General features: G+C 34.5%; 1 protein-coding gene across 3 annotated transcripts in view; it reads right to left on the bottom strand.

Annotated features, from left to right (window-relative positions):
- The window catches only part of NRDC (nardilysin convertase), a 95,938-nt gene that overhangs the window by 23,313 nt on the left and 45,017 nt on the right, over positions 1-27,608 (bottom strand). For all 3 annotated transcript variants that reach the window (XM_061184228.1, XM_061184229.1, XM_061184230.1), the window contains 10 exons: positions 22,997-23,070; positions 17,760-17,855; positions 16,605-16,727; positions 13,978-14,035; positions 12,167-12,240; positions 10,701-10,770; positions 8,237-8,314; positions 6,586-6,706; positions 6,446-6,504; positions 6,121-6,175 (listed from right to left, as the gene is read on the bottom strand). In XM_061184228.1, the coding sequence (XP_061040211.1) occupies positions 6,121-6,175; positions 6,446-6,504; positions 6,586-6,706; positions 8,237-8,314; positions 10,701-10,770; positions 12,167-12,240; positions 13,978-14,035; positions 16,605-16,727; positions 17,760-17,855; positions 22,997-23,070 (808 nt within the window). The remainder of the gene's footprint in view (positions 1-6,120; positions 6,176-6,445; positions 6,505-6,585; positions 6,707-8,236; positions 8,315-10,700; positions 10,771-12,166; positions 12,241-13,977; positions 14,036-16,604; positions 16,728-17,759; positions 17,856-22,996; positions 23,071-27,608) is intronic.

The following is a 27,608-nucleotide window of genomic DNA, read 5'->3' as shown; positions in this document are numbered from 1 at the left end:
ACCAGTGTACAAGTATTTGTGTGGACACAGGTTTTCAATTCTCTTGGGTGTATACCTAGAGGTGGAACTGTTGGCTTATATGGTATCTCTATGCTTAACTTTTTAAGAAACTGTCAAACTGTTCTCCAAAGCAGCTGTACCATTTTACACTCGCACCCGCAATGTATGAAAGTTCCAATTTCTCTACATCTCCAATGCTTGTTATTATCTATCTTCTAATTTTTTTGCTTACGACAACTCTCACTGCCTTCCATTATTGTTACATTATTCCTGTTTCTCTGCGTATAGAAAGACACTTAAACAGCTTTTCTCTAGTTCAAGTAGCTGATTTATAAGATATATTGAGTCCAAGTTCCCATGTGAAATAAAAATTATTTTTAAATTTCTTAATTAAAAAAGACTGGCTTGAATAGTCTGAAAGAGCATTCCTATTTGCCTTTACTGATGAAGACAAGAAAAATGTCTGAAGAGGAGATATGTCAACTTTGTTAATAAAACAGAAATATATAAAAGCTGAAATAAGCTGAGCTACTTGAGTTAAAATTCAGCAGTTCAAACAAAGATATGAACCTTTCTGATTTGTTCTTTGTACTGATTAGGTTTTAGTCTAAAATGTTTTGGGCTCATGTTTTAAAATCAAGACAAACATTCATGAATACTGTACTAAAGGTTAAAAAAAACAAAATGAGCTACAAAATGGCGAGCTATTAAAAAGGTATCTTGAAATGTCTTGCTAAGAAGAAACTAGAAGGGCACAAAGAAATAACTCAGCTAATGCTAAAAAGCCAATCCCCCAAAAAGGAATAAGGGTAGTAGTTATGGTTGTAGTCCACAATTCTTACTCCTACTCTTTCCCTGCCACAGTTCTGGCCCACATGTTGCCACAACAGTTGATAAGAACACTGAAAAAAATCAGTACTGCTAAAGTTGATGGCAGGACTTGTGGGTTCTATGCATATCAATCAATTTATAGAGAGAAGTGTCTATAGGCCCCTCAAATGGCCAATATAAATCACAGTAGCTCTCTGTTTTCATAGAATAAGATTTCTATTTCAATTTCAAATGACTTCAAGCATATACAGCAGACTGTATAGGAATCAATAGCAACTGGAAGCTTTTAGTTTTTGTGACCTTGTCCTCATGTACTTAAGTCTTCTCAAATTATGGTAGATATTTGGCTCTGGTGATGATCCAAAAAGGCAGATTTCAAGATGCTCTATGAACTGGTGCTAAATTGGGGGCCCTTAATCAAGGGCCTACAGATACCTCCCACAAGATATCAGTGGACAAATTCAGGGAGGGTGGGAAGCATGAGTTTGATTGGGAAGAAATTACATATTTATTTTCACTAAACTCTAACTTAGCATTTTTATTAATTTATGAATATACAGGCAACAAACCACAGCAGTATTATCAGCATCTATGACTATAACCAATAGAAATCACAATATAGCTGTTGCAGATATCTCAAAATAGTACACTCAGAAGATGGCGGAGTAGAAGGACATGCTCTCACTCCCTCTTTCGAGAACACCGGAATCACAGCTAACTGCTGAACAATCATCGACAGGAAGACACTGGAACTTACCAAAAAAGATACCCCACAGGGTTTCCCTGGTGGCGCAGTGGTTGAGAATCCGCCTGCCAATGCAGGGGACACAGGTTCAAGCCCTGGTCTGGGAGGATCCCACATGCCGCGGGGCAACTAGGCCCGTGAGCCACAACTACTGAGCCTGCGCGTCTGGAGCCTGTGCTCCGCAACAAGAGAGACCACGATAGTGAGAGGCCCGCGCACTGCGATGAAGAGTGGCCCCCGCTCGCCGCAACTGGAGAAAGCCCTCGCACAGAAACGAAGACCCAACACAGCCAAAAATAAATAAATAAAAATAAATTAAAAAAAACAAAACAAAACAAAACAAAACAAAAAAAAAAGATACCCCACATCCAAAGACAAAGGAGAAGCCGCGATGAGACAGTAGGAGGGGCACAATCACAATAAAATCAAATCCCATAACTGCTGGGTGGGTGACTCACAAACTGGAGAATACTTATACCACAGAAGTCCACCCACTGGAGTGAAGGTTCTGAGCCCCACATCAGGCTTCCAAACCTGGGGGTCCGGCAACGGGAGGAGGAATTCCTAGAGAATCAGACTTTGAAGGCTAGTGGGATTTGATTGCAGGACTTTGACAGGACTGGGGGAAACAGAAACTCCACTCTTGGAGGGCACACACAAAGTAGTGTGTGCATTGGGACCCAGGGGAAGGAGCAATGACCCCATAGGAGACTGAACCAGACCTACCTGCTAGTGTTGGAGGGTCTCCTGCAGAGGCGGGGGTGGCTGTGCCTCACCATGAGGACAAGGACACTGGCAGCAGAAGTTCTGGGAAGTACTCCTTGGCGTGAGCCCTCCCAGAGTCCACCATTAGCTCCACCAAAGAGTCCGGCTAGGCTCCAGTGTTGGGTCGCCTCAGGCCAAACAACCAAAAGGGAGGGAACCCAGACCGACCCACCAGCAGACAAGCAGATTAAAGTTTTACTGAGCTCTGCCCACCAGAGCAACAGTCAGCTCTACCCACCACCAGCTCCTTCCATCAAGCCTCTTAGATAGCCTCATCCACCAGAGGGCAGACAGCAGAAGCAAGAAGAACTACAATCCTGCAGCCTGTGGAACAAAAACCACATTCACTGAAAGACAGACAAGATGAAAAGGCAGAGGGCTATGTACCAGATGAAGGAACAAGATAAAACCCCAGAAAAACAACTAAATGAAACGGAGATAGGCAATCTTCCAGAAAGAGAATTCAGAATAATGATAGTGAAGATGATCCAGGACCTCGGAAAAAGAATGGAGGCAAAGATCGAGAAGGCGCAAGAAATGTTTAACAAAGATCTAGAAGAACTAAAGAACAAACAAACAGAGATGAACAATACAATAAATGAAATGAAAAATACACTAGAAGGAATCAATAGCAGAATAACTGAGGCAGAAGAACGGATAAGTGACCTGGAAGACAGAATGGTGGAATTCACTGCTGCGGAACAGAATAAAGAAAAAAGAATGAAAAGAAATGAAGATAGCCTAAGAGACCTCTGGGACAACATTAAATGCAACAACATTCACGTTATAGGAGTCCCAGAAGGAGGAGAGAGAGAGAAAGGACCCGAGAAAATATTTGAAGAGATTATAGTCGAAAATTTCCCTAACATGGGAAAGGAAATAGCCACCCAAGTCCAGGAAGTGCAGAGAGTCCCATACAGGATAAACCCAAGGAGAAACACGCCAAGAGACATAATAATCAAATTGGCAAAAATTAAAGACAAAGAAAAATTATTGAAAACAGCAAGGGAAAAACGACAAACAACCCAATCCAAAAATGGGCAGAAGACGTAAATAGACATTTCTCCAAAGAAGACATACAGATGGCCAAGAGGCACATGAAAAGCTGCTCAACATCACTAATTGTTAGAGAAATGCAAATCAAAACTACAGTGAGGTATCACCTCACACTGGTTAGAATGGGTATCATCAGAAAATCTACAAACAACAAATGCTGGAGAGGGTGTGGAGAAAAGGGAACCCTCTTGCTCTGTTGTTGGGAATGTAAATTGATACAGCCACTATGCAGAACAGTATAGAGGTTCCTTAAAAAACTTAAAATAGAATTACCATATGACCCAGCAATCCCACTACGGGGCATATACCCACAGAAAACCATAATTCAAAAAGAGTCATGTACCACAATGTTCATTGCAGCTCTATTTACAATAGCCAGGTCATGGAAGCAACCTAAATGCCCATCGACAGACGAATGGATAAAGAAGATGTGGTACACACAATGGAATATTACTCAGCCATAAAAAGGAACGAAACTGGGTCATTTGTAGAGACATGGATGCATCTAGAGACTGTCATACAGAGTGAAGTAAGTCAGAAAGAGAAAAACAAATATCATATATTAACGCATATATGCGGAACCTAGAAAATGGTACAGATGAACCGGTTTGCAGAGCAGAAATTGAGACACAGAAGTAGAGAACAAACGTATGGACACCAAGGGGGTAAAGCGGCAGGGGTGGGAGGTGGTGGTGTGATGAATCGGGAGATTGGGATTGACATGTGTACACTAATGTGTATAAAATGGATGACTAATAAGAAAAAAAAAAGCACACTCATTGCTACTTAAAATTGTAATAATTATTAGATCTACCATTAGACTTTGTTATTTAATATATCGATACAGAGACCCATATTACTAATTTTTACTATTTTGAGTCTTTATTTCAGTATTCCTTTGTAACCTACTGTATTTTATCTTATGCATTTAAAAACACTATTCTATGAAAGGGAACCCTCCTACTCTGTTGCTCGGAATGTACATTGGTGCAGCCATTACAGAAACAGTATGGAGGTTCCTTAAAAAAACTAAAAATAGAGCTACCATATGATCCAGCAATCCCACTCCCTGGCATATATCTGAAAAGATGAAAACTCTGATTTAAAAAGATACATGCACCCCAATGTTCATAGTAGCACTATTTACAATAGCCAAGACATGGAAGCAACCCAAGTGCCCATTAAGAGATGAGTGGTTTAAGAAAATGTGAGATACACACACACACACATACACACACACACACACACACACACAGTGGAGTATTACTCAGCCATAAAAAAGAATAAAATATTGCCATTTGCAGCAACATGGATGGACCTAGAGAGTATCATACTAAGCAAGTCAGATAGAGAAAGACAAATATTATGATATCATTTACACGTGGAATCTAAAAAATAATACAAATGAAATTTATATACAAAACAGAAACAGCCTCACAGACATAGAAAACAAACTTATAGTTACCAAAGAGAAAGGGATGGGGGAAGGGATAAATTAAGAGTATGGGATTAACAGATACAAATTACTATACATAAGATAGATTAGCAGCAAGGATTTACTGTATAGCACAGGGAACTATATTCAATATCTTGTAATAACCTATATTGGAAAATAATCTGAAAATATATACATATATACATATGTATCACTGAATCACTTTGCTGTATACCTGAAACTAACACAATATTGTAAATCAACTATACTTCAATAAAAACAAAAACAAAATACAAAAACAAAACAAAAAACCCACTATTCTATGGGCTGCATAATAAATATTTAACAGTATTGTTTCAATGTTAAATTTCCTGAGCACAACAATTTTAGTGAGGTTATGTGAGAGAATACATTTGTTTGTAGCAGATACATGTTAGAAAACATTGAGAGGTGAAGTATCATGATATCTGTAATTAAATCTCAAAAAAATACACACACACACACAAGAAGAGGCGTGAGAGAGAAAGAAAATATGGCAAAATATTAAGAACTGGTAAATCTAGGTGAGGGATATACCAGTGATCATTGTACTACTAGGGCGATTTTTCTGAGAGTTTAAAAAGATGAAGAGGTGAAATAATATTCTGGGGAGGGGTTCATAGGATTCAACAGATTTCCAAAGGGATCCAAGGCACAAAAAGGGTTTTTAAAACCCTGCTCTAAACTCCTTACCTTTCAACTTTGCTTTCATATACCCTATGCCACAGACATGTAGGATCATTCACTTTTTCATAATACCCCAGAGTTCCTTACTTATGTGCTTCCCATTGCTTAGAATATCTAAACCTTATCCATTTTTTAATACTGAACTCAATTCAAATTTACTACATCCATGAAGGCTTCCCTGTCCTATTCCAGTCAAGGCAAATGCTTTCCTTACCCTGAAAGTACAAAGCACACTATTTCTATTTGAATTCCCAAAATATCAAGCTCTCTATGAATGTTTATCAAAGGGATTAAAGGGATAGACATATGAAATGACTACATAGATGAATGACTGTCACACAACATGATCTGTGTCAATCTGCCTAATTCTCTCACTGTTACTCAATATAAATACTCAAAAACACAAGAGTGAATTTTCAGAAACCTCAAGGCCATCTTGAGACTCACATGACAGAGAGTGGCAGAATTAAAACTCAGTGACACTTCCAAAAAGAGGAACAATGTCCACACCAGTTTCAACTTGGTCACAGATAACATTCAAAAAGAATTTGACTTCCAGTACCTGTTCCTGGTAATGAAATTCATTATCCTCAATTTTCTGAATCTCTTCAAAAATTCTGTGAAAGAAGAAAATTATAATTAGGAGACATATTTAAATTTCTCATTAGAATCATCAGCAAGAAAAGAGAAGTATAAAAATAAATAGACTGCCCACGTAAACCTAAATCTTTAACATACATTCACATGTAGCAGAATAAGGATATGGAACAAGTAAAGGAAATTAAGCAAGAAATGCCTGGAAAACCACCAAGGCACGACTAACGCATGTCTGTTGGTAGCCTGAAGGCTAAAACATATTAGGATTGACTCTTATAAGTATATATTACCTTTTTTCTGGGCCTAGCTTCTGCAGCATTTTTAAATACTGGAAGACAGTATGAGCAACCTAAAAATGAAACATCTAATTATACTTTTGCATAAAGTGATATCTATATAATTTTTAAAACCCTCCATTTTTATTATTTACCTCATAGAAATGTTCATAACCTTCATCAGTCAATGTAATAGAAATGCTGAACACTGAATAAGTAGAATTTTGCTCAAATCCTGTCTCACCATTTCCACCAAATAGTGCAAGAGCCCAGCACCTATAGTTAGGAGAAAAAATTAATCCAGTCAATATCTTGGGATTGATAGTCTACAAATACTTCAAATTAACAAAATAGGTAGGCTTTCTATGTAAAATTTGGGAAGCCCAGGCTTTGAAGCAAACATGCTTTCCAACAGTAAGTTTAAAAGTACAAATTTTTTAAAAGTACAAAGCCTCCCAAGGAATTGTACTGCATACAGGAATGATCAGAAGGAAATAACAGCCGTATTTACTTCTTTAATGGAAACACTAATATTACAACATAGTAAAACATTATCAGTTTCATGAAGCCATAGTAATTTTTTGTCGAAGCATACGTTTAATATATTGTGAAGTATGTTCTTCATACTTCACAATATATTAAAAGTACGCTTGCTGGGAGGCATTTCTCTCTTTTTCTTTTTTTTTAGCCGCACCGCTAGGTTTGCAGGATCTTAGTTCCCTGACAAGGGATTCATTCAACCCAGGTCCTCAGCAGTGAAAGCGCAGAGTCCCAACCACTGGACCGCCAGGGAATTCCCCTGGGAGGCATTTCTTGCATCCCTTTTTGAACCATCTCCCAAGAGAAGCCTTAAAAAACACTTCAGATACCTCCCTACTTAGAATGTTAAGTGGGCTCTTTGAGACCATCAGCTAACCTGCACAGGTTATCTAGGAAAGAAGCAATAAGACTGTATCTTTTCCTGACTAGAATAATCCTGAAAGTCTAAAATAAGGAGAGAGGAGGCCAGAATGAAAAACTTGAAATTCTAATAACGTTCAGTAAGGTATAAAGGTTATGCAAATCTCAAATCATATTACATTTATTGTGTAAGGCATATATGTACTTAATGTCATTCATTATTTTTCTAATAAGCCTGCCCTCTCAGCTTTCTTTTAATAATCTAGTACACATCAATGTTTTAAAGTCTTATTTAAATTTCTCATCTACCTTCCATTCTTGAATAATGTATAGAAAAATCAAGCAAGGAATTACTTTAATGTGTTTTGGTCCTGATTCTAAAGCTGTATTTCTATTATTTGGCTAGGCAACTTAAACAAGTGCTTAAATGTTTTAGGAAACATGGCTAACATACTGCTAACATGGCTGCATATACTGTTCACAGTCCCCCATATTTATATGATTTATCTGCCCAACGAAGTTTTCATTAAAGTCCACCTTCTGGGTTGGGAAAGCCTGGAGATCCACAGCATTTAAATAATTGACTTCATTATTATTCAAATCCAAATTCTTGATTAGAGCTAAACTTTCATGTAATTCTGGACTCTATTTATGAATTTAAAAATTTTGTGTACAACTATAATACTTCCAACATGGGCTAAAAGGTGGCTTCCAAGGAAATATACAAATATGATATGGCCATTAAAATAATCTAGGTTATGAAGAGACTTTAATTAAGTATTAGATTTGAATCTACGCTTCCTGGCAGACAAAGCAAAAAAAGAAAAGAATGGGTTATATAACACTTGTTGTCCATTATTTTTCAGAGATTGCTACACTGAAAATACTTATTAATTAAATACTTGCTTTTTTCTAAGGTAAGAAAGAATGCTGCCTTTGCCTTCATGTCCAACCAGCCAAGAGATATAATGAAGCGGCTTCACCCTTTAAAAAAAAAGTTAAGGTCAGAAATTTTTAAAAATTAAGGTATAAATACTTTAATTTTACTTTAGAAAATCTTACTTCTGAGATTGATATTTGAGAATGTGATTACAAACTTATTTTCACATAAATTCTACTAAATATGAAACTATAATTAATTTGACAGCAGCGAGATAAAAACAGAAAACATGGTGAAATTTAACTTCTTCATCTGAAATCACTGAATGAGTACAAATATTCCAAAATTTAAGAACTCTTTTGGATACTACTTTTTCTTTTGGATACCAATCTTACTTCTTTTCACGGTAAAATCTTTCATTATTTTTTCACCCAAAATAGAAATAATATAGATTCTTTATCATTTTAGAATCTGATGCAGATATGAATCATCCTGTATCCTTAAAAACTTTCGGCATTGCATCAGGCTCTGTGGTAAACTGAAATGTGTTGCTTTATGGGTCAGAAAATCTAGCTTGTAGTTTTAGTTATTCCTTTAAGTAAGTGCATGATCTTGAGCAAAAGACTTAATCTCACTCTATTTTCTCTTTCTCTCTACTTGCCTAACTACTTACTCATAGGCTTTTCATGAAAATGCAATAACAGGTAAAAAATGATATCTTATTATATAACAATATACATTAATAGTCTGAGTAGTTGTTTATGTGTTATTCACATCATCTTTTCCCACTGGCTTCTACTATAATTTTGGGAATATATTCCTACCAAAAATATACAGAAAAATCAAGCTAGGAAATCTAAACATTCTTAAATTTTAAACTTAGTTTACAGAATTATACTCAGTAAACTCTTAAAAGTCACTGTTTAAAATATGAATTTGAAAAAAAACATAAAATACGAATGACATATTTTAGATTACATCTATCCTAAAACTGATATAGAGGAGCAAATCAGTTAAAGAATGAACCCAGTTGAATACATAACATTTGCATGTGACCAAATCTAATTGTACGGTATTTGGTAACTCTGGAGGGAGAAACACTTGCTTCTTAGTAAAAAAAAAAAAAATCATTCCCCCAAAAGCTAATTTAGTGGGAGTTCACATATTTGGGATAAACATCAGGTTAAAACAAATATACAGTTCATTAAAAAAATAATAATAACTGGATCAAAACATACAGAAATGGTAACAGTCTTTGGAAAACAGAATCATGGATGACTTTTTTCTACTTTTCAGTAGTTTTCAAGATTTGTACAATGAATTACCTTAGTAATCAGGCAGAAGATAAACAAGGCTTTGTTAATTAACAAGAAATGCAAAAAATGGGAAAAATGGTATACATAGTATAATTCCATTTCCATTAAAAAATATGTTTTATATTCATTATTTTAATGTCTGAAGGATATATATGAAACTATTAATGTTGGGCATATCTTTCAGGACAGAGGAGAAGCAGAGCTTTACTTTTTACTTAATACTCTTTTGTCTTCAACATTTTACAAGCATATTACTTTTATAATCAAAATTTTAAACAAATGCAATAAACTTAAATATGCACGTAATCATTTTAACACTTTTTGGGATACTCTAACATAACTGTACAACCAATGGACATTACTTTTTCCTATATTATCCTTGCACTAAAAAAAAGCAGGTAGACAATACACACATTCTCTGCTTTCTCACTGGAGGCATACTGTTCTTGTTAACTTCATGGGACTTGATTGTTAAAAGCATTTTTTACTGAGCTTAAAGCAATACACATTACTTTTCTTTCCTTCTGCTTGTGTGTGTCTCTTCTTGGGTTTGTTTTGTTGGTAAGTTTTAGAAACTTAAGGTAAATTTTTATCAGTTCATTAGCATTTATTTCTAATGAGAAAAGCATTTGTAGCCATTGACTGATCCTTATCTTTAAGGAACTTCTTAGCCCATGTATATTGCTCATGTAAAATAATTATATAAATAAATTGAAGTGTTCTCCTAATTTCTAAAAATCTGACCTAACTCATTCCCAACTCAAGTAGGTCCTTGAGATTTATGCTGTAGTTGTATTTCAGGCTCAAAATTATTTAACTTTACTTTTGACAAGATCAAACTAAATGGCCACCACTGACAAATAAATCATAAGCTAACATATATTTGTACTCAAAGTGCTAAAGAAAATAATTACAAAAGTTAGCATTCACACTAAGATACTTAACTTCAAAGACTCAGGAAAGGCAACTAATTATAAGAAAACTCTAGCTTTTATACCCAAGAAGACATTAAAATATATAGCAAAGGCTTGAACAATCCAGTAGTGAGGTCCTAGTTTACCATGTTACCTGTGTTTATAAATCCGGAATGCCCAAATTTAAACCATTTAGTATGCTTTTAAAATATGATTCTCACTCAGTATCTAGTGGAGTAAATTTGCCTTTGAACTCTTACCTGTAATGTTGCTGTTGAGGGGGAAGTGCCCATGTGATGGTCAGAGCATGAATTTTTCTGATTGGAACAACTGAACAAAAATATTTTTCAGAAGAACAGATATAAGTGTTTCTCTATAACTTATATATACTATGTTACATGAAATTTTTAAAAATTCAATATATTTCATCCTCCAATAAGCAAGGGAAACTTAAATATAATGCAATTATTATTTCAAGTTGCCAATTTTCAAATTTGAATAATGCAATTTTTGTAAATTTCTTTTCAATTTGGTTTCACAGATAGAGAAGGCATGGATAAAAGAACTATGAAAATAGGCAAGCCCCTAAAGATGGATCCCTTCTTGCAAGAACAGGTACAGGCCTAGGAGTCAGGAAGACCCATGGCTGAAATCCAGCCCTACTACTATCTTGCTATCTGTGTTTATACGACCTTGAGAAAATCACTTGCATTTAACTCATTCTGAATCTGTTATGGTATGATGAGTGGGGTAGGCTGAAGTAACTCTAAGATTCTTCCCAGTGCTTCCCATTCTTCTATGATTCTTTGAAGAGAAAATCTACAGCTAGGAAGAATACAACCAAAAATAAGTTGTCTCTGGGGAGAGTCAGCTTAGATAAAATGGAGCCAGCAGCAGATAAAGGGTGCGACAAAAGTCATTGGTCAGAGAAAGGAAAGAGGAAAGAGATTGGCAATGGGGTGAAGGAGAAGAAGGGAATAACTAGGCAATTAGGAGAAAGAAAAAAATCTGCCATGATAAAAAGAGCAAAGAAAGAGAAATGGTAAATTAGGAATGTTTCTGCAATATTCACTATGGGCAAACTGTTAAGTAAGTTATAGCATAACCATGTGATGGCTCATTGGGCAGTTATTACAAATATAATATTAAATGAAATAAGCAAGAGATAGAGTGTATATACTTTATAATCTCAACTACGTTAAGAAAATATACCTACAGAAACTCAAAAGGAAATGTGCCAAAACCACTTCTCTGGATGGTAAGATTTAAGGGTGACTCCCCCCACCCATTTTTTTTTTTTACACTAAATTTGTCTTCATTTGTCTTCATTTAACAAAAATTGGTTTTATAATGAAGATAAAAGGAAATTATTTCCAAAGTGTTTTCCCATCCTCTATTTTTCTCTTTTAAAGGCAAAAAAGAGCAGAATATAGATAAAAACAAAATAGGAAAGAAACAAAAAACCAAGAACAAAAGGGAACAAGAAGAAAATAGGGAGAAAGCATGAAACAGACTCAAGTAGCATTAAGGTGCCAAACCAATGAAACTGCTACTAGTTAGTGGCCTGCTATCTGTCACTAGTTGGATTTCCACTGTCTACTCCCTTTCCAATCCAGCTGTACTTTCTGTTGTATTCTCATTTTCAAAGAAAATTGGCAGCCTCAGTTAAGTTTTAGAGAATGTGCTAAAGTTATTTCAAACAGTTTTAAACCTTTGGTTCACGAACCTCTATAAAGTTTGTTAAATGCTGGTGTGTCAAATGGATCCGTTAAATGGCCAAAGTTTGGTTTGGGTAACCCACTGAAAATAAAACAAATACATTAAAATTTAATTGGCAAAAGCCTTTATAAGCAGTATCTTTAGGGATGCCTAAACTGATAGGTTTTTATAGTCTATTCTACATACTCCTGGCTGAAAAGCATTCTAGGCATAAGCGAATAGATGGCAACAAAGCCACAAAATCCTGAACTACACAAACTATTCTTAACCTCAGCCCCAATAACTCAAATACTTTTAAAACTCACAGGAGACAGAATACAATGAATTGAAGGGACCTCCCCTCCCAATATTTACTGTCTCTATCAGCCCCATTCAACTTCAGTTCTCCTCTTAATACAAAGCCATTTCAGAAAGAAAACTTACACTAGAGATATTTTTTTAATCCAAGAAATATACATGGAGAGATTCTTACATATAAAGTACAATAGTAGGCACTGTGGTATTTGAAAAACTTGGACTCTTCCTTCTAGAGGCTTCCCACCTGGTTGAATATATTGTAACTAATATTTCTTCTAAAATATGGTCAGTATGAATCAGTATTAATTACCTAGAACACTTTTTAACCTGTCTGATTAAGGAACCAAAGTTCTTAGTGAATAATATGTAAAAGCATTTTTTTTAATTTAAAATTCTTATTAGGAATTGATTGACAAGACCTAATGAATCCCTCTATTAAATATACCTCTGATTTTATTAGTAAAGTTCACAGTGAAATACATTTCAATCTGCCATTTGACATTTCCATAGCTAATACTCATTTCTTATCAAAACAAACAAACAAAAACAAATTAAACAACCCCATAACTTTGGCATGGCTTTCATTATCTTAATTAGCATACTTAAAAGTATTGCTAATTATCAACATAAGTTTACATAAAGCCAAGATAATAATAACCAGTCTGTTGTTATTACAAATTATTCCAACATTTTTAAAGCTAAGTTTTCTTTCATAAATTTAAAACAAATTGTCTTGGAATGAAGAACTGGAAAGAGTCTAGCTTACTCACCTGATGCAAGAAAAAATAATCTGATTTCATTTAGTTTACTAAAATGCAAACTGCTAAGAGTGGGAAGAGACACTTTGCTTGAGAATTAAATTTTCTGTATTCTTTGTAACAAAAAATGTAACAATAAAGTATCTTTTAAATATTTGTATTATTTTGATAAATTTGAGGTGGACAAAAAAATAGTAGCTTTCTGAACTAGACCCCTACATCCAATTTCTAATAAAAGGCAATCTGATTCAACTACAATATATGCAATAGGCTTTTCAGGCAATATGTAAAGTCAGTCATCAACTACAAGATTATTTCGTTTATGAGGAAAAAGCATTCCAAGTTCCAAACAACTGACTTAAAAAACAAACCTTCAGAACTTAATTTGTTCTGAGGCAGGGCATACGTATATGAATATGCTACCTCTCAATACAATATTTGCTTTCATATCATAATTTCAAGCACTGTACACAGTAACAGAAAAGCTCTGAATAAACATAAAAGGAGGCACAAATTCTTCAGAGTTACTGCTTACTATAAGTTTACAAGCTTATAAGTTCTGAACTACAGAAACTACGGAAACTTTGGTTATCTTAGTTTTCCCAATCAAAGGCTGTGCGATCTTGCTAAACTACTTTAGTTCTTAATATAATCACCTGTTTTAAAAAAAATAAACTAAAAGCAAAAACCTCTGGGATTCATACCAGAAGATATGGCCTCTTTAACTCTATAGGTGTATGATTTATGAAAATAAATGTCTTACTTGTTTGGTATCTGAGAGAAGATTTCAGTCACCCACTTTTCTAAAGTATCCAGTGTTTCTTCGTGGAGAGGGCAGGAAGGAGACAGGGAAAGGCAGTGTTGTTACTAAAGGTAGAAATGCAATTATATTTCTCACAGATCTTTAGCTATAAAACAAAGGAATAGGGGCTTCCCTGGTGGCGCAGTGGTTGGGAGTCTGCCTGCCAGTGCAGGGGACATGGGTTCGAGCCCTGGTCTGGGAGGATCCCGCGTGCCGCGGAGCGGCTGGGCCCGTGGGCCACGGCTGCTGGGCCTGCGCGTCTGGAGCCTGTGCTCCGCAACGGGGGAGGCCGCGATGGTGAGAGGTCCGCGCACCGCGATTGAGAGTGGCCCCCGCTCGCCGCAGCTAGAGAGGGCCCTCGCACAGAAGCGAAGACCCAACACAGCCAAAAAAAATAAAAAAATAAAATAAATAAATAAATAAATTTAAAAAACAAAACAAAACAAAAAAAAAAAAAACAAAAAACAAAGGAATACTTTAATTTGGGCATCACTTGCCACTCCTTAATCAGTAGTAGGAAAAATAGTATTTAAGAAAACCTTGAGACACATATAATTTTGTTAAGACTCCTTTATTCTTTCTCCCTGGTGAAGTTAGAAAAAACACACAAGTAGAAAAAAAAAGTTTTTGTTTATCATTAGGCTAGATGAAGGACCAAGACATAAAAATACATCAATCATCCTCCTACCCCATTCCAAAACTTACTTCCTCTAGGAAGGTTTCTCTTAACTAACCTACACTACCCTTCTCAGCAGCTCATCAGTACTATTATACTCCATTTACTTTACATTAATTTACACTTGCTGTGGTTTTAATATATGTCTTCTTAGGCTGATATGATTTCTATCTTCTTTTGATTCTTTTCCTATATTTCATAAGAAATTCTTCTGAAATTTCTAGTAAAATAGGAGATCTAAATGAAAAAGGAAACCTTTTAGCTTTATCCCAGTGACTCATTACCATCACTGTATAGTATTTGTTAGTTTCACCAGCTACATGACTTTCACTAATTCTCAAAAGAGATGCCCCAGTATATAAATACAAGATGCAAATTAGACTAATCAAGTTCTGAATTTACTCTATACTATTTATACTGATATTTAACTCTTAAATGATATAATAAATGCTGAAGCTCCGAAATCAATTGACTCTAGATTTGACAAGGTTTTCTAATCAAACACATGGGGCTTATTTTAGAAATCTGCAACAAGCGTTAATATGCTCATATTTGTTATCACCGAAGAAGAGAATGAAAAAGAATCAATACCTAGTTGAAGAAAAATGCATGTTCATAACAGATTTGAAAACAAAAATTAATTAAAAATTGCAAATTAATATTACATACCAAATATAGAATTGCCTATTTTAATAAATGCTGTAAAAGGAATCTAGAAGCACATTTGTAGTTTGAATGCCATGCCATATCTGTAACTTTATGTTCAAGTTAACTTTAGTGGACTAATTTTGATCCTAAACACAAAAATATTTTATAATTAAGTGCCAAGTCAGCTCTGATCTTAATTTTGACAATGAGAGAGCAAAATTTTATAAAAAGGAGAATCACATTAGGGTGAGAGGATTAGTTTTTCAAAAAGAAATATACAAACTATAAGGTATTGATATATCAAAATGAACAGTTCAGCAAATGACTGACTTTGAAAAACAACCTAAGGAGATTAAAATATAAAGAAAACAAAAGAAAGGTACTATGATTTCTTTAATGAGAAAAGTTGACACAACATTATTTTCAGTAATGATAAAAGAAGGAAAAGAGTAGAGGTATTGACCAGTATTATTACATTTAAGATACTTCTGCTAGCGTCACCATGACAGACTTCAATTAATCATGCCATTTTACTGAACCCTATGTAAGGATGAAAAGACAAACACTGTGACCTTTAAGAGTTTATGATTAATACAGATTAAATGCAAAACCAGAGATAACAGAGGCAGCAGCCAAATGTGGCTTAAAAGACCAATTCATGGGACTTCCCTGGTGGCGCAGTGGTTAATTTAAGAATCTGCCTGCCAGTGCAGGGGACACAGGTTCAAGCCCTGGTCTGGGAAGATCCCACATGCTGCGGAGCAACTAAGCCTATGTGCCACAACTACTGAGCCCGTGTGCCATAACTACTGAAGCCTGTGCGCCTAGAGCCCATGCTCCGCAACAAAGAGAAGCCATCGCAATTAGAAGCCCACAAACTGCAACGAAGAATCGCCCCCGCTCGCCGCAACCAGAGAAAGCCTGCACGCAGCAACGAAGACCCAACACAGCCAAAAATAAATAAATAAATAAGTTTATTAAAAAAGAAAAAACAATTCGTGATCAATCAGTACATTAATACACTCATAGACTAGCCTAGAGTTAAGACCTATGTCTATAAAAGAAAAAACATTTGCCTGAGAATCAGATGATTTTGTGCTTCCCTGAGCTTTGCCTCTTGAAATTCTGATTTTCTTTAGTTCATATTAGGATCAAGCACTAAAGTATTGTAAATTAACAGTGCACTGCAACATTGATACGACAGACAAATCCTAAGAAAGCACTACTTCCAAATAATTCTAAGGGCCATAGTCGACAATATTACCTTTGGATTGAACCACTAAAGTCATGTAATGAGCAGAATAGTAACGCATCCAGAATTCTCTCAATCTAGCATGTGTATCAATATTATTTCTTTTTGGTTCATGTTTGAGAGTCTCAGCATTTCCTATAAAAAGATGGAAAAGATTATAGAAATAACTAAGTTTATTAAAAGTCTCCACACTGACAATGCATCCTTTGCTACTATACTTAACTAATGAAATAACCCAAGTGATGCAAAATATTGAAACAGTGTATAATAATAATAATAAGACAAAAATTCACAAGAAACAATTTCAAAGTATATTTTAACACATAAGGAATTAATCTCTAGTTGGCAATACCTTAACAACAGTAATTGCCTTAAGCTTCCTTTCTTAATAATTAGTCTACTATTAGGTTTTATCTCTTAATTATTTTAGTAATATTCTGTATAATTCTTAAAAATAAACCACATAAAGCAAGGATGACATACAAAGTGTATATAACTGTGCAAACAAGCAAGTCATCCTTTGAATGAAGTACCATTTAGATCAACTCATTCCAGATTCTACTCTGTGGTCAAGAGGATTAATACAAGGCTATAATAACTGAATTCTAACACTAAGAAAAAGCCATTATGAAAAACCAGATACCATTTAAACAGCTTAACAATTAAAATTAGGTCATAGCTCAAAAACTACTAGAGAAATTATTGCTGAATCTCTGTTGATAATTGGAAATGTCAGGTTGGGGAAGAGCAAACACTTTATAACCAGATAAACAGAGGTTCAAATCCCACATCCACCACTATCATATTTAAGAAAATTAACTTCTCTGAGCCTGTTTCTTTATCTTTAAATGGAGATTATAATGGTACCAAGCTCGTAACATTGTTATGATGATTGAATGGGATAATTCATGTAGTGTTAGCAAAGTATGTGGCACCCAGAAAACATTCACAAAATGTTAGGTGCTATTCCTCATATATCCAATGTTAGAGAACCAAATATAGGCATGCTGAACTACTTTCTATTTGAAAAGCTTCCTACCTACCCTAAAAGGTAAAAGGTACCTAGCTACCCTACCTTTATGACTTTCCATTCTTTATAAACTTTTCATACTCTCAATCTTCCTTAACTAGAAAACATGAAATAAGATGAAGTATTTAGTATCTTACCCCAAAAAAATTTCCCCATAGGATGTCCAGGTCTAGCAAGGCTTCCAAACAACATTTCCTTTCTGTTTGCATCAGAGGGTCTTGCAAGTTGATATTCTGTCAGTTTTAAGGAAACACTTTTAATAAAATGAAATTCAGTATCTTGCTTTATTATCTGGAAATTCAAGCTTAACGAACTGAAAGTAAGGAAGTAACAAAAATTAATTTTATGAATAAAGTGTAGTAAGACTGAAGCAGGGAAATCAATGATCTAGGACAAGTTCTATGACTTAACACATTCTCTAACTTTGGGTAGTCAATTCACCTTTCCAGAGATTTTCCCTTATTTTCAAATGAAACAGGCAGTTAATAATCTATAGGTTATTATTGTGAGAACTAAAGTATTGCCCGCCATATCAGTAAACAAAAGATGTTGCAGCCATCAAGCCATCACATTACAGCCACAGGGACGGTGTGCCCTCAGGAAGCTCAGGATGAGAAAACATAGGATACTGGACCCAGATAGCTGCGGTGCCTATCAAAGGAATGATTTCAGTGAGCCCAGACTCTTGCATCTTCCCGTACATAGAAAAGCGCTAAATTCCTTAATTTGAGATATCTCGGTTTCTTTTATTAACAGTAATCTTCTGATGTTCCGACTACCTGGTCTTTTGTTGCAAAAAAATCCTATATATCCTAGCTCCCCCCCTTTGCCTCTTTGGAACAGTTTTCTCAGTGTTATCTGAGATGCTGTGTCCCAGGCTTGAAGTCCTCAGAAAATCCGCCAAATAAAACATAACTTTCAACTTTTAGGTTGTGCATTTTTTTTCAGTCAACAGATGCTATGTCCAAGATCTTACTGATGAAAGTGCCAAGAAAATGTTAAATCAAACTCCTTATTGTCTGGGAACTTTGTCATATATATTGTTTAAATCTCCTCCAAAGCCAACTATGTTGGTAATAAAATATTAATGGTTAAAAACAATCACTTTGAAGTCAGAATTATCTTGCCTAGAATCCAAGTTCTGCCATTTACTATACTATACAACCTTGAGAAAGTTATCTAACTTCCCTGATTCTATTTCTCATCTATAGAATGGAGTTACAAGTACCTAGCTCACAGGATTCTTATAAGAATTAAATAAGATATATTGCTTCAACAAATATTTACTGAACATCATGCAGCAAGTACTAGTAAAACTAGCTGCTGGAGGTAGAAGGTTCAGAATCAAAGCAGAGGCAAGATATCAGGCTGAAGAGATAAGAAACAATTTTTGAAAGAGCACTTCTAAGCCTCAGTTTCATTGTATGTCAAATAAGGATAATGGAGGTAATAATCATAACAATGCACATAATAAGTGCTCAATAAATGTTAGCTATTTTTTTATCATAGGAGTAATGGTAAGGCATTACAAATGTTTAATAAGGAGAGTAACATTATCAGATCTGGACTTCAGTAAATTCATTCTGGGAAATGATTCTGGTAAATTCATCAGGGAAACTGATTAGAGGCCATCACTGTTATACTTGGTAAAGAGAGTGGAAACTAAAGTGGTGACAGAAGAGATGGAAAGAAGCAAAAGTATATTCAGTAAAATACTTCAGTTATAAGCCATGAAGTCTAAATCAAAGATGAGACAGTAAAAAATATATACATTTATAATTTCCATACCTGGAAAACATATGTAGTAAAAAATATATACATAGCTTCAACAGAGTAAATTTTTTAAATCTCTGTAAAAATTATGAAGATATGGCTATAACACAGAAGAAACAATTCCATTATTAAGGTGACAGGCTGAATAATGGCTCCCAAAGATGGCCACATCTTAATCTCCAAAACCTGTGAATGTGTTACCTTATGTGGTAAAAGGAACTTTGCCGTGTGATTAAATTAAGGATTTTGAGAAGGGGAGATTATCCTGGATTATCTGGGTCCCAATGTAATCACAGGGTCCTTAAAAGAGAGAGGTAAGAGGATCAAAGACAGAAGATATAAAGACAGAAGCAGAAGTCAGATAGCAAAGAAGATTCTACACCCATGGCTCTTCAGATAGTGAAAGGAGCCATAGTCTAGGAAAGTAGGTGGTATCTAGAAGGTGGAAAAGGCAAGGAAACAGATTCTCCCTTGGAGGCTCCAAAAGGAAAGCAGCCCTGAGGAAATATTTTAGACTTCTAACCTCCAAAAGTTTAAGAAAATAAATCTGTTGTTATTTTAAGACTGAGTTTCTGGTAATTTGTTACAGCAGCAACAGAAAACTAATTGAGTAGACATATAAACATACCTACAAAAAGTGATTTAGTACCTCCTACAACTGATAAAAATAGAGTATAAATACTGAACACTTAGAGAACACACTCAACCACTTGATTATATAAAAAAAGGTTTTGGGAATATACAAATCAATTTTCACTGCAAAGTAAAGTAGCTGTTACAGTGGAGGATTACTGGACTGAATGTCAATATTATGACATAGTATGAATGTGTTTCATGTTTGGTAATTGCAATCATTGTTGCTTTTGTTGTGGTCATCCATGTACAATGCTTGGTGTCAGTCTATTTATCTCTTGTAAAAATAAAATACAGTGTGTGTGTGTGAAAAAAAAAAAAAAAAAAAGGCTTTGGCCATATCCTCAGTCTCAATCGCTAAGGTACAATATGCAGGCAATTAAACATGCTTATGTAAAAGTATGAACAATCATTAAAATAAAGAGCTAATCATTAAGAAGAATCTTTTTTTCTCTACAATCTTCTTTTAGCAATAAGTTAATCCCATTTTAAAACCTACCCTGTGGACATTTATGAGCTTCTGTGATTAAACGTATTCAAGAAAATTATAAAACACTGAACAGACCTATCTGCATTGTGCAAATAAATGCTTATAAATTTGTGTGTATAACCACTCCACTGAAAGATTAGACCAAAAACAGATTGTCAATGCAGGGCACGGTGATAAAGTAATGAAGGTAAAACAAGATAATAAATTTAAAACTCAGGAAAGAATCTCTTCCATAAGCAGGTGGAGAGGAATAAAGGAAAAAGAAAATGAAAAGATGAATCTACCAGGATAGCTGAACTTCCTTTCAACTCCTCTCACATTGAATGGGCCATCCAAGCATGCAGGCAACTAAAAACATGTGAATGAGATGAGAATGATAGAATAAAGACTATCACATCTGAATAGAAGAAAATAACATCTGATTATTGAGCTTTCAAAAATAGATCTCATTATTTGCAGATATTGATTTTGGAAAAAAGAAAAGCTAAGATGTGTGAATATAATACTGACTTAGACCTGGCCTAGAGCTGTTAACTCTTAATGGTCTGCATACTATACACGTTAACATGTAAAACTGTTAAACATTTTGTGGTTTTAGCCAAGATAAATTTACGCTGTGTTCACAATAAATATCAATATCTATCAATGTATAAATATTGAGTCTCCAAATGATCTTGTTGTATGTTCATAGAATCTAAACTTAGCTCTTGTCTTATTTATAATTTTCTGATGTCTTATAAATGCAAATAAGAGAAGAATAATATATCATAAACAGTATGCTAAAAAACAACTGGCTAATGAATACTAGTTTATTACACCAGTTAAAATTTAAGACCTCTCCCATCTCCCTCATCTCAAGTAAATCCTTCATACTTAGAAGGTTAAGTAACTAATGATATATACCTAGCTATTTATATCAGATCACAAATTGAAATCTAGGTCTCCTATCATCAAAAACAAACAAAAAAACAGAGCCTTTAGCTTAAGTTCATCTTAAACCAAAACTACTTATTGTATGTGAGTGTGTGTGTACATATCATATATCACATATGTATGTATATATATATATTTCTGCATAATATTCAAAATATAATAAAATATATTCTGAATTAAACTTGTAAAATTAAATTAGACGTTTAATCTTTTTTTTGGCCGCACCGCACAGCTTGCGAGATCTTAGTTTGACGACCACGGATTGAACGTGGGCCCTGGCAGTAAAGCGCTGAGTCCTACCACTGGACTGCCATGTAATTCCCTAGACGTCTAACCTTTTAAATGCCAATTTCGACCCACTCTAGAAACTGTATAAAGAAAAACACACTTGAAAGAATTAAAGACACAAAATATAGTTCCTAGGTCCCAAAAAGTAGGGAAGGCTTTTGGAGTTTTCCTTAGTTATTTTGGTTTTTCATGTATTCAACAAATACTTATCTGGGCCTATGAAAAAACAGACACTGTGGGTAGGCAAGTAACAAAAATGAAGAAAATAAATCCTTGATTATAAGGAGCTACTAGAACTAGGAGGAATCTAACTCCATTCCACCCTCTTTTACAAATAAATTGAGGGCCAGAGTTAGTGACATTTCTATAAGTAAAACACAGTTTGCTGACTTCAAGACAGTTCTTTCCAGCCATCTGCAGTTTATTCAGCCTAGTGAATGCAATAAGTGATTATTAGAACTCGACAATCAAGCCAAGAGGGAAAATGTTACAAAGGGAAGAACTAGTACAGAGACCTGGCCTCTTCAGCTATGCAAGCCAAGTCTAGCCTATGTGAACTAGAAATCCCCCCAAGTCCACTGTTACATGTTTCTAATGCTAAAATAAGGAAGCAGGATTAATCTGCAGTGGTGCTATTTACTGGTACTCTGTAATTAAGGGATATTTGCAGCACAGTTCTCTAATGAACCCGCACCCTATAGAGACACACAGCCTTCCTAACGGTCTTGCATATTTAAATCACAAAGATAAGAAAAACTGTCAAAAAGTAAAATTAAACGCATTTCCTGTTCAGGAGTTTAGTTTCTTCATCTATAAACATATCACGATTGTTTTCGGAACTACAGAAACTCAACCCACAAAGCACTGACACACAGAGGCAACAAAAAATACGCTATTTAAATATCAGGATGGTGCTTAAAATAAAGCCTCAGAGAAAATACCTCTTCATACAAAAAGAGTATGTGAACTTTTAAAGTTTTAACACCCAGTATTAGCTTTAAGAATTAGGCTCTTATCCTGCAAAAGGTCAGTCACTGTGGTAAAACCCTCAAAAAACAAAGGCTGAAAAATCGAAAATCTACCATTCTTTGATTTATTTCAAATATATACTGAATTAGACATTTAATGGCTTCAGGAATAAACATGACATATCTATTTTAACTTAGCCCTTTATAATATAAAGAGTGATAAAGAATGATAAATGTGCTAAACGACTGGATCAATGAAGGAAAAAGCAGCAAGACATAAAGCACTTACCACTATCAACAGCTTCAACTTCCCGGTCAATTGCATCTCTGATCATTAGTGGATGGATGAAGAATTGGGCCCATCTGAAAAAAAAAAAAAAAAAAAACTGTTTGGTAAAAGCTTTTCATCAGTCAACATCTACTTTTTTAATTAAGAAGCTTTACTAAGATGGAGATTTAGTTCATAATCGTGCATATAAAACCTAAACAATACACAGCATTTCTAGATTTTAAAGTCTACAAACTACCTTTTTTCTATTATGAAATATAATACCCATACAGAAAAGTATTATATATAAAACATGGGCATATAGACTATAAGGTAAACACCTGAGTGGTCACCACTCAGATCAAGAAATAGACCACTGTCAGAACTCTAGAAGAACCCAGCACCCGCCTTATCCTCAGAGTTAATATTATGAATGTTACAGGGATCACTTCTCTGCTTTTCTTGATAGTTTTACCACATATATATGTATTTCTAGGCTGGTGTTTCTTGATCTTTTTTTTTTTCCATTATCAACCCTAAGTAGCCTTTTCAGAAATTTTCTTCTAATCACTCCCCCATGACATTTTTACACACATATACAATCTGTTTACATATTTTATGTGTATCTGTGATTTTATAAATAAAAAGTATCTGAGGCCTACTTTTTTTAACTTTTTAAGTTAAAATTTTTTTTTTAATTAATTTATTTATTTTTGGCCGCGTTGGGTCTTCGGTGCTGCACGTGGGCTTTCTCTAGTTGCAGCGAGCGGGGGCTACTCTTCATTGCGATGCGCAGGCTTCTCATTACAGTGGCTTCTCTTGTTGCGGAGCACGGGCTCTAGGCACACAGGCTTCAGTAGTTGTGGCATGCGGGCTCAGGAGTTGTGGCTCGCTGGCTCTAGAGCGCAGGCTCAGTACTTGTGGCGCACAGGCTTAGTTGCTCCGCAGAATGTGGGATCCTCTCAGACCAGTGATTGAACCCGTGTCCCCTGCATTGGCAGGCGGATTCTTAACCACTGCGCCACCAGGGAAATCCCAAGTTAAAATTTTAAAGGCTATTAGTATTTCACTTAATTTTATAACTGTATTTGCTGTTTAATGCAATATATTCCTTATATAAATTTTGATGCATCAAATTACATATGCAAATTAACCATTTATATAATAACAGCAATGTAATCAAGTTTTTAAAAAATTAAAATTCATTTTTCCAACAAAACACATTGAAAAAATTAATTTCCTACAATATTTAATAAACTTTGAACTTTTGCTTGCTCTGAGAAGAAAGTTTTAACTTAATTAGCTACTAGATACTCATTAAAATATTACTGACATTTTTTTCTTTTCAGTACTTAGTATAACTAATGATGGTTTGAATAACTTTTGTTGAACTAAATAATAAAACAGAATATTTTTATTTAATTCTAAAAATCAAAGTCACACACAAAAGCAGAGAGAGAATCAAACATAACATCCACAAGGCAGCCAATGGCAACCAACTGACACACACAGACCGCCTCTAGTGATGACTTCAAGATCAGTCATTTGAAAGTCCTCCAATCATCTATCCACCACAATTTTGTACCCCTGACCTTGCAGACGCTCTGCATATCTTCCACAAACTCATTGTCAGTGTAAATGGTGCTCATGTGATATTTGAGAAAACTCAAAAAGAAATCAAACACTAAGTGAAGATTTTGCAGGTAGGGTTAAGCTTTGGAGGGCCACAAACCATTATAATATCAAATGTTTTTTCACCTTCAAGACCAATTTTTGCTACCAAAAGAAACAGTATGAACCCTGCCAAGAATGCATGTTCTAGACAACACAGTTTCGTTTTTGAACTTCATATAAATGGATATATAGTGTATGTATTCTTTGCGTGATTTATTTAACTCAACACTCTTTTAAGTAGTCATTCATGATGCTACATGTGGCTGTGGTTCATTTATTCTCATTGCAGTAGAATATTCCACTGCATGAATTTATTCATCCATTCTACTGCTGGTGGACATGTGGGCTGGTTCTGGGTTTGAACCATTACAAACAATGCTGCCATAAACATTCTTACAAATATGTACCATGGCACATGTGCACAAGTTTGTCTAAATATATACCTAAGAAAGGAACTCCTAGGTAATAATATATGCATCATATGTTCTACATCACTAGGTAATAATCAAACTTTTCCAAAGTGATTGTGCCAATCTACACTTGCATCAGATCATCCTCCAATCCTCTACAACCTCACCCTCACTTGGTATTGTCAGACTAAAATTTTCTGCAACTTTTAGGAGGATAGTTAAATCTCATAATGGTTTTAATTTACATTTTCCTGATTTAACATTTTATATATTTATTAATAATTTGAATTTCTTCTCTTGTAAAATGCCTGTTTAAGGGTTTTTTTCTATTGGGTTGTATTTTTCTTATTGATCATAATAATATATATATAATTATCCATTTATATGATATATATTATCATATATAAATTATGTTACATACAATTACATATATAATCTAATAATTAAATCTCTGGTAGTTATTCTAAATATAAGTCCTCTGTTAGTTACATGTGTTGCAAATATATTCTCCCACTTTATACTTGCTTTTTTCATACTCTTTATGTTATCTTTAGATGAATATAACATACTATCATTTTTCCTTTATGTTTTGTTTTTGCATCTTGCTTGATAATCCTTACCTAAGGCTAAAGTCACACTTATCTATAAAACTTTTAATTGTACTTTTCACTTTTTGGTCTATAATCCACATAGAATTGATTTTTTTGTGCATGTTGTGAGATAGGGAGTCAATTTTGTTTTTGCCTTTATAGAAGCCCAACTGTCCTGGCATCATTTTTTTAAAAAGCCCTTTCACCACTGCTCCATAATGCTCCTATCAAAAATCAAGTGTCCACATATGTGTTGGTCTATTTCCATTCCAAGAAATATTCTGTTCCATCATCTCTTTGTCTAGCCCTCTGCTAACACCCCAATGTCCTAATTACAAAACAAATCTTAATATCTAGTAGGTCAAGTCCTGCTACCTTGTTATTTTTCCAATTCAAAAGTATCTTGGCTATACTTAGCGCTCCGCATTTCCTTATAAATCTTAGAGTTAGCTTGTCTATTTAAGACTAAGTAAATCTTCTGAGATTATGGTTGCGATATCACTGAATCTGTACATTAAATAGGAAGATTAATGTCATTAAAAGAAAAAAAAGGCTTCAGGGAATTCCCTGGTGGTCCAGTGGTTAGGACTCCGGAGCTTCCAATGCAGGGGGCACAGGTTCGATCCCTGGTTGGGGAACTAGGATCCTGCATGCCATGCAGCATGGCCAAAATCAAAACAAAACAAAAAAACAAGGCTTCAAATCCATGAATAGTATTTCTCTCAATTTATTTAGCTCTTTTTAAATATCTCACAATAAGGTTATAATATCTTCTCCATGAAGAGGTCTTACACATAATTTTTGGGATGATTCTTGAGTGTCTGATTATTTGTGTAGCTTTTATAAACTTTTTTTAAATTTTAATTTCTAACTGTTGCTGATACATAGAAGTACTTTTATATGTTAAACATATTATCATTTTTAATTTTTGCATATCAAGCTATCTTACTAAATTGTTAATGTTACTAATTTTTATATGTAGAAGATTTTAGATTTTCTACGTTCACAATCATATCATATGCTTTGACAGTTGTGTATTTTGCTTACTTTTCTTTCTTGCCTAATATAATAGAATGATGAACAGAAGCGATCACAACCCGTATCTCTGTCTTGTTCCTGATCTCAACTTGGAATCTTTCAAGGTTTCACCATTAAATATAAGGTTTGGTTTAAACTATCAAATATCATATTGAGAAAGCTGCCTTATACTCTATTTGCTAAGAGCATCTTTGTGAATAGATACTGAATTTCATCACGTAATTTTTTTCTACATATACTGAGACATGATTTTTCTCTTTCAATCTGACAATGCGATGAACAGCACTGATTTTCTGTTAACCCTACCTCATATTTCTAAGATGACCCCAACTCAGTACTGCTATATCAGCCTGTTTGTGAATCTGGTCTATATTTTTTCTTATATTATACTTTCTTAAATCAAGGTCATGCTACCTTCATAAATGAGGGAGGAATTATTTCTTCCTTCAATTTTTTGTACGACTCTAAACAAGTTTATTTTTGACAAGAGTCTTCATTACTGATTTTTTTTTTAATGATTATAAGAGTATGAAAACTTTTAAATTATAATTTCTCTTATGTGGGTTTTATAAATAATATTACTAAGAATTTGTGAACACCATCTAGTTTTTTCATTTACTGGCATAGGTTGTTCAAAATACCTTATTGTAATTTCAATATCTGCCAATATGTCTTAATTCTTTTCCATTCTTGATATTTGCACATACTCTTCTTTTTCCCTGACCAGTCTCATGAAATGTTTACCTATTTTGTCAGTTTTTTCAAACCAACATTTAGCTTTCTTGAAACTACCATATGTATATTGTTTCTATTGAGAAATAATTCACATACCACAAAATGCCCTTTTAAAGTAATTTAAAGGATTTTACTACATTCACAGAATTGTGTAAACATTACCACTGTCTAATTTCAGAAATTTTT

This window comes from Eubalaena glacialis, chromosome 3 (genome assembly GCF_028564815.1).
Source record: "Eubalaena glacialis isolate mEubGla1 chromosome 3, mEubGla1.1.hap2.+ XY, whole genome shotgun sequence".
NCBI classification, from domain to species: domain Eukaryota; kingdom Metazoa; phylum Chordata; class Mammalia; order Artiodactyla; family Balaenidae; genus Eubalaena; species Eubalaena glacialis.
This window is presented reverse-complemented; position numbering and strand designations above follow the sequence as displayed.